General features: G+C 36.7%; 1 protein-coding gene and 1 long non-coding RNA gene across 2 annotated transcripts; both read left to right on the top strand.

Moving 5' to 3' along the window:
- The first annotated feature begins 465 nt into the window (after nucleotides 1-465).
- LOC135623943 (uncharacterized) lies at nucleotides 466-1,999 on the top strand. Its single transcript, XR_010491568.1, has 3 exons — nucleotides 466-571; nucleotides 1,135-1,399; nucleotides 1,649-1,999. It is a non-coding gene; the product is annotated as an uncharacterized LOC135623943 (long non-coding RNA).
- A 624-nt stretch (nucleotides 2,000-2,623) lies between these two features.
- LOC135622139 (probable terpene synthase 13) lies at nucleotides 2,624-3,957 on the top strand. The gene is made up of 4 exons (XM_065123784.1): nucleotides 2,624-2,838; nucleotides 2,925-3,063; nucleotides 3,149-3,385; nucleotides 3,473-3,957. The coding sequence occupies exons 1-4, from the start codon at nucleotides 2,696-2,698 to the stop codon at nucleotides 3,767-3,769; spliced, it is 816 nt and encodes a 271-aa protein (XP_064979856.1). The 5' UTR covers nucleotides 2,624-2,695; the 3' UTR covers nucleotides 3,770-3,957.
- The last annotated feature ends 4,438 nt before the right edge of the window (nucleotides 3,958-8,395 follow it).

Genomic DNA, 8,395 nt, shown 5'->3' with positions numbered 1-8,395 from the left:
AATCTTCTAATATAATGTCCAAATCTCTAGCCCGACATTTGATTCTTCGGTGGTTCAAGTTTATAATCGAGGCATTCCTTGTCACTTATCTCAAAATATATTAGTTCATAAAATTTATCAATTAATTTTATCATTAATATTTAGGATTCAACATGATCATAGAAAGATAGTTAGGTTAAAAAGATATTCCTCATTCTAATATTTCGTCGAGAGACTAAAAGATAAATTAAAAATTTGGTTTCCAAAAGGTGAGTCGAAAAACATCTCCTTGGAGATTCCAAGGATCATCTATAAGGACTTTTAAAGCACCAGAATCTAAATAAAAATAAAATAAGAAGAATCCTACTTCCATATCTAAAACTAATAATGATTCAGAAGCCTCATCATCTCTCCAGTGCTTCAAGGCTCCATGTCCACCCTCCATCGTCCCCAGTGGTTCTGCTCTCTGCACACCAACAGGGGCGGCGCCGCCCCCATCTCCTTCTCCTCTAACGTTCGTCTTCCTCCTCCTCCTCATCTACGTCCCAAACAACAGCTGCTGGTGGAGACTACAACACCCAAGGATTATGAAGTCAGTGTCTTATGTTCTCTCTCTCTTTCTCACACACATATTATATATATATATATATATATATATATATATATATATATATATATATATATATATATAATTAATTAATATGTTTCGGTGTTTGTTTATTCACATATCAGGGTTGGAAAGTTTCGACGACTATTATCTAACTTATTTGTCCGTGATGAAGAGTATTCATATATTTAATTTGTATTGAAGAATAGGATTATAAATCTAGTATCCATCTATAACCATGTAGAGTGGATAAGGATATGATTTGTGGAATATCTAATCTACATCAGAAAATGACACAAGAATACGTTTACCGTGATACTAGCATTTCTTATTTCTAAGCAAAACGTCAACATCAGAATTATTCGTTTTGTATGACTTGAAATGAAAGGAGCGGTCCTCAAGTGCAACAACAACCAAAATATGATGATATGATAGATAAACATGTTGATTAGTGTTTTCACACATAGCATCTTAATCTAAATTTAGAGACAACTTAGGATTTGTGCGATTGATATGTCTCTCACTTTGTTTTGTATTTTATGATGCAGGAGCTTGTATGTCATAGGCATAAGAATTGTTTAGAGGAAGTGAGTAGGGTATTCCACGAGACCAAGGATCAATTAGATACAATGTTAATGATTGATTTCCTTCAGAGATTAGGCATTGACTATCATTTCAGTGAAGAGATCAAATCAAAAATAGATTCCTTATGTAATAATCATTTCAGTATTATCAATGATGGTTTACACAACGTTGTGAAAGTTACTCTTTTATTTCGATTATTACGACAAGCGCGGCACCCTATATCTTCTAGTAAGTTTTCCTGATACTCTTTTGTTATTTATCAATAATTATGATAAATAATAATAATAATAATAATAATAATAATTTATCATGTAATAACTGATTTTTTCGACTTAGAAATCATCTCTAAAGATGTCATCATTTGACAATGAAATGCAAAAATAATTGGAGAAGTTAGATATTAGGATTCTCATCATTTTCATAATACAACACATGTTGCAAAATTAGACTATGCTAAAATCCTTTTTTCCCTTTTAGATATATTTTCTATCTTCTTGGATGGCAAAGGAAACTTCTCGACATCCCTTGGGAAAGAGATCGATGGAATGGTAAACTTGTATGAAGCATCCTATTTGAACACTGGTGAAGAAATACTTTACAGAGCCAACACGTTTGCAAGTGAGCATCTTAAATCTTCCATGGCATGCTTGGAATCAGACGATGCCAGATTCATTCAGCAGACATTGGATTATCCATATCATATGAGTTTGCAGAGGTATAAAGCCAGGCAATATCTTGATCATCACCATCAAGACAAAGGAATGAGAAGAATCATTCAAGAACTAGCCAGGATGGATTTCATTCTGATTCAGTCTTTGCATAAACAGGAGTTGCGACAAATGACAAGGTAATTTTTTTAATACAGACACGTTAAGTGTGTGGTGTTTCTTTTATTGTTATTTTTTTGTGTTGTATATAACAAACACGAAATAAAGTCTTATATAAGAGTCTAATGAGGATTGGTCCATAAGAAAACTTATCGCAGAAATGGATAATAGATTCATCATCATAGTTTTCAGGACATGCAAAAAATAATAATCAAGCAAAAAGCTAGTCCATAAATCATACCCAAATGATAAAACAGATTGGTTATCGGATTGCTTTATACACTGCAAATTATCATATGAACAAGGCTCAAACCAATGAGCTTTTCCTTTATTGAGCTTCATCATTGCCGACAACGTCCAATATCCGGTCCAAATCTATCCTTTTTATTTCTCTCATACATATAGCAGATCCTTTTTTTTTTTTGGAAATCTTATATAGCATATCCTTCGTATATCCATTTATTCTCGTACATATAACATATCCTTTTTTGTTTGGAAATGTTAAATTTAGTTTCTATAATCCTTCTTTTATATCTCTTTGTCAAAGTCGATCGGTTCATGTGTCCCATTCACATGTCTCGTCGTTGGTAATTGGTTCCTTTCTCCCTTGATGTGTTATAGTTGGTGGAGAAACACCGGGTTATCACAAGATCTAAGGTTTGCCCGAGACCAATCCTTGAAGTGGTACGTGTGGTCAATGACCAGCCTTCCCAATCCCAAGTTCTCCCAACACAGACTTGCCTTGACCAAAGTCATCGCCTTCGTCTATCTTATCGATGACATCTTCGACCTAAAAGGATCACTCGATGAGCTTCGTCTCTTCACGGATGCCATCAATAAGTAAGCGTTTCAGTCTTCTCATGCATTTATGTATGTCTTGAAATCAACGGACGTAGAGTTACACTTTTGTCACATCAAATTTACAGATGGGAAGTGTCCGCCATCGATTTGCTTCCATGTTACATGAGAAAATGCTACGACGCACTGTACAAGACCACTAATGAGATTGCAGAAATGATCTTTGAGGAGCATGGGTGGAACCCAATCAACATCCTAAAGAAATCGGTATTATGATTCACAAACATTTTGCTTTTTATTATTTGAATATTATTCTTCTTAATGACATGAAGCTTGTATTCATAATTTGCAGTGGATTGAATTAAGCGATGCATTTATGAGGGAAGCAATGTGGTTTGCGAGGGGTCATCTCCCACCTGCGGATGACTACCTGAGGAACGGCGTCATCAGCTGCGGCGTGCCGCTTGTGTTGACACACCTAAACTTTCTTTTGGGAGGAGGTGCGATGGATTCTGCAGAAAGTTATCCCAACCTGATAACATCTCCTGCAACAATTCTTCGACTGTGGGATGATCTGGGAAGTGCCAAGGTATACAGAACTGATGTCTAGTTTCCACAAACTTAACGTTGCTTCTCGTTATAACATGAGATGGAGGAATTTGCTACTGTGTTTTAGGACGAGAAACAAGAAGGATTTGATGGGTCATACTTGGAGTGCTTCATGAAAGAGAACCCACAGTGCTCCGTCGAAAGTGCACGAGAACATGTGATGCAGATGATATGTAAAGCATGGGAAGAGCTCAATAAAGAAAGCTTCTCATCGAGCTCCTTCTCTCAGGACTTTGTAACAGCATGCCTCAACACGGCACGCATGGTGAAGTTGATGTACAGCTACAATGAGGAGCATAAGCTGCCCATGCTTGAGGAGTACGTAACCTTGTTGCTCTTCAAAGCTCCAAATCTGAAGGCATGAGTCATATATATGCTGTAATATAATACTAGCGGTAGTAGCTATCCGTGAATTGGATTTTTCTGTATTGCATTGCATCGAGAAAGTCTTAAAGAACGATGGAAGGGGTGAGGCTCCACCGCAAGTACTATATGAGCTAAATGTTGGTATCAAAATGCAATAGCCTAAATATAGAAGAACATTTTTAGCCATTTGCATGTAGCGTGACATGAACCGTAGAAACCAACTTCCGACGTCGATGTGGATTGAAATGTATGATTCATCACATCTCATTCCTCGATCAAAGCTGATCCAAATCAACAAGGTCAATGCATGTGGCCTCTATTCATCATTACATTTATGATGATAGCTATGTCTCATTTGAGAGTCAAGTGAAGATATTTGGAATGTGGACCTGCCAAAATACGTGGTGTAATTTGAATGTCCATGGAACCTATGTCATGCGATAATTCATGTGAACGAAGGCAATAATTCATGCGAACAAAGGCGATAATTCATGTGGAGATTCATCTATAACTTTCGAATATATTTGAATCATTCTATATGATTTATTTGAACATTAACATTGATATTTTACTTTACTGACTCTTTGTTGCCATGAAATATCATCTCTCCATCGGATTTCAATGGAGATGAGACCTTTCTCTAATGCTAGGTAGATCCAGTTGGTCATTATTATTGAGTGGACAGTAATATATTTCTCAATAAAACCCATGACTATTTTTAATTTATATTTTATAAATAAATAAATTATAATAAATATTTATTATTTATGTATATTATTAAATAATATTTAATTACTTGGCTCTCAATGTACGTATGGAAAGATATTGTAATCCTATAAAAAAAAAATTCAAGATGTGACATCTTGTTTTGGCATATAAACATAATTTAAGGCCTATAGGTGTTTGGGTCCCAGGATTGATTTTGATTGATCATTATTTTTTTGACCTATTATAGGGTTAATTAAGCCAATTCAAGGGAATAGTAGTCCGTGCTCATGGTCCCGATGCTATCGACTTACACACTCACAAAGGTGTTCAAGCAAATCATAACTTGAAAGTTTTATATATTTTGGAGCATGCTTAGTCCTCACGTACCCTTGTCATTGATTATGTGTCAGTTTTCTTGACACCACAAAAGGCACCTCATGCTACAATACCTATCAATGCTCTAATGATATACATAGAGTCGTTAATGCTATTAGAGGCTACTTTGAGCATCAAGTAATGATGGTTTAAAAATATTAATATTTTGGTATCATGCAAATTATGCCTAAAGTAATGATGATTTTATAATTATGCATGATGATTTGGAATTATACATACAATACTTCGATTTATGATGATGACGTAAATAATGTTTATATTGATATAATGTGTTGCATAGGATTATGATTAAAATTGTTTCAAATTAGATTAGAAGGTTATCATTTATTTGAATGATAATTTATTTTAATATGGTATATGGATAGGGGCAGTTTAGTTAAAACTCCATCAATCGATTATCATCATAAAAAAGGGAGAGATTATTGAATCTTAATTTTTAATGATAAAATCAATTAATAAAGTTATGATCTAATCAACGTATGAGTGATGTAGAACTAACTTCGATCATAGAAAGACAAATCGATTGAAGTAGGAGAATCAAACGTTAGGCCGGAGAGCATCATGTTAGGAGATTGGATGTCGGGTCGGAGGACTGGTCAACGTGCTGTTAGGATCGAGAGCACTAAGAGGGGGGGGGGGGTGAATTAGTACAGCGGAAAGCTTTCTGCGATTAAAACCGAAAGCTGCGTTCGCACGATAAAAACAATTTCTGTGTGAAAGTCGATACTGAGCAAGATTGAAGTCAATATATGCCGACAGTTTGCAGCTATGATGAAAACCAGAATATAGGCGCAAACTGAAATCCGATGTTCGTACGAAGAAACTGATTTACGTTTAAATGCTGATTCGTAAATCACTTGATTAGACAAGACGTAGTTTAAGCAAGAGTATAAAGGCAGTGTGCAGTTATGGTAAAGCTCAAAATGTAAATGCAATCTGCAGTATGATGATCGTACGAAAAAGCATATTTACGTCTAAACGCAGATTTAGAAATTTATGAACTTAGAAACTTATTCGTAAGATTGCAGAAGGCAGTAAACAGTTATGATTGAAATCAAAACGTAAACGTAAACTGAAATATGATGATCGTACGAAAAAAGCCGATTTACGTCTAAACGCAGATTCGGAAAGTTTTGAACTTAGAAACTCGTTCGTAAAATCGCAGAAGGCAGTAAGGTATTGAGAAGTTTGCAGTGAAGGTAAAATGCTCAAAGGAAATGCAAACCGAGATTTAGAGTGGTTCAGTCAATCTTGACCTACTCCACTTTTGGCTTCCTCCACCGACGAGGTCACCGACGTCAACTAGAGGCCTTCCTTCAATAGGCGAAGGCCAACCACCCTTTTACAGATTCACTCCTTTTGATGGGCTTTGGAGACAACCCTTACAGAAGTTTTCTCTCCTCTCTTTACAACTCAAACTTTGAAGAACAGAAGGAGGAGAACTTTTGGTCTTTATAACAGATTTGAGCTCTAAGAATCACAAAAAAATATCAAGATTTTGAGTGTAAGTTTGCTACCTTTCAGTGCTGAATGGGTGGGGTATTTATAGGTCCCAACCCAGTTCAAATTTGGAGCTCAAATCTGTCAATTCCCGGAATTTCGGGATCAAGCGGTTGCACTTCCTAACTGGGGTGGTTGCACCGCCTGGCAGAGCTCGAAGACTGAGCCTCTGGGCGGTGCCACCTCTATCAGGGGCGGTTGCACCTCTCTGCCAAAGCTCGAAGATCGAGCTCAAGCGGTTGCACCTCCTGACTGGGGCGGTTGCACCGCTTGGCAAAGCTCGAAACTTGAGCTCAAGCGGTGCCACCTCTTGTCAGGAGAGGTTGCGCCGCCTAGTCTCGCTCGGAGACTGAGCCCAGGCGGTTGCACCTCCTAGCTGGGGCGGTTGCACCGCCCAGTCTCCCTGGGAGACTTAGCCCAAGCGGTGCTACCTCTTGGCTTGGGCGGTTGCACCTCCCACAACAACCAGGGTCCGAATGGGTTGATCCATTCAGCCCAATTTGGGTTTTTCAGGGACCCAATTGCCCCAAGATTAAGCTAATGGGATCACCTCCCATTTCTAACTTAATCATTGTGCTAACTATGATTATTTCCTAAGATAAATTCTGCAGGTTGCTCCGGTGCGTCAATCGCTTCTTCCGGCGAGTTTCCGGCGAACTTCCGTTGATCATTCGACAAACCCTCGGTGATGCTCCTGCGAACTTCCGACAAACTCTTGGACTTGCGACGATCCACTTGGCAAGTTCCGACGAGCTTCTTTGGCAAGCTTCTGGACTTCTCGGATTTGTTCTCGCAGAACCTCCGACGACTGTCCGAACTTCCGTCAAGCTCTCGAACTCCCAATGTGATCATTGTCATGATCCGGCGCAACTCCTACTGCATGTCTTAATTTCATCGTAGTTAATCCTGCACACTTATCTCAACACATAGATTAGACAACAAATGACAATTGACTTCATCATCAAAATCCAAGATTCAACAATCTCCCCCTTTTTTACGATGACAATCAATTGATAATGGAGTTAACTTTAACTCCCCCTATCTATATGCCATACTTAAGATAAGTCATTCTTGAATTTAAAACCTTATAAATTCAAGAGACATATTCCCATCATGATTCCTATCATGATGTATCTCTTTGAAGATGATGTCAAGGCTTGACATTCATTTTCAAATTTTACATTCCAAGTTTGAATGATGATAATAGTAGTAATTCATGTCTTTGTAAGATATCAACATGTAAAGCTGTGAAGTAAGATTTTGATATCATTACATGATGCACACATTTCAAATATTTTAGCAAGTATTTGCATTTCATCACATGGTAAGATATCAGCTCATACGATGCAAGTTTTTGTTTGATATCTTGTCACAAGGCATAATGCAAATTATAGCAATGATAGCAATCATATAATTCTTGGTGATGCAAGCATGGCCTAATCAGTGCATCAGTGTTTATAGCATCAAATCAATTCATATATTTCTCCCCCTTTGTTATCAACAAAAAGCATGGTAGATATGATAACAGGAGAATAATATAAGCAAGTTATCAAGCATATAAAGGAAGGCATGATAAGTATAATGCTTTGAATACTTTCTTCTCTTTGTATGTTATAATTCTTTGTGCATGAAGGAGGAAAGCCATTTTATCAAATCCATTTCGAAAAAATATTTTTCATAAGAGTGTACAAGAAAATACGATTTTTAGCATTCCAATTGTTAAGCAAATCCGAAAATGAAATGAACTCTTTCAAGCATTCGGACAAGACTATGCTACAGATTTTTAAATGAAGACAAAACATTTTTGTATTTAACACAATTTCCAACATGTTATTTGATCAAGTGATACCAAGGCATGTAATGGTAATCAAGTGATTTGATTATTCAATAAAGTCCAAAAAGTAATTTTAACTAGTTTAAGTATTCGGACACATCAACATTCCTAATTCTCTTCTTATAAAATCAAATTGTTCTTCACTTAGAGGTTTTGTAAAAATATCAGCTAGTTGATGTTTAGTAT

The sequence above is a fragment of the Musa acuminata genome, chromosome BXJ2-9, assembly GCF_036884655.1.
Source record: "Musa acuminata AAA Group cultivar baxijiao chromosome BXJ2-9, Cavendish_Baxijiao_AAA, whole genome shotgun sequence".
NCBI classification, from domain to species: Eukaryota; Viridiplantae; Streptophyta; class Magnoliopsida; order Zingiberales; family Musaceae; genus Musa; species Musa acuminata.
This window is presented reverse-complemented; position numbering and strand designations above follow the sequence as displayed.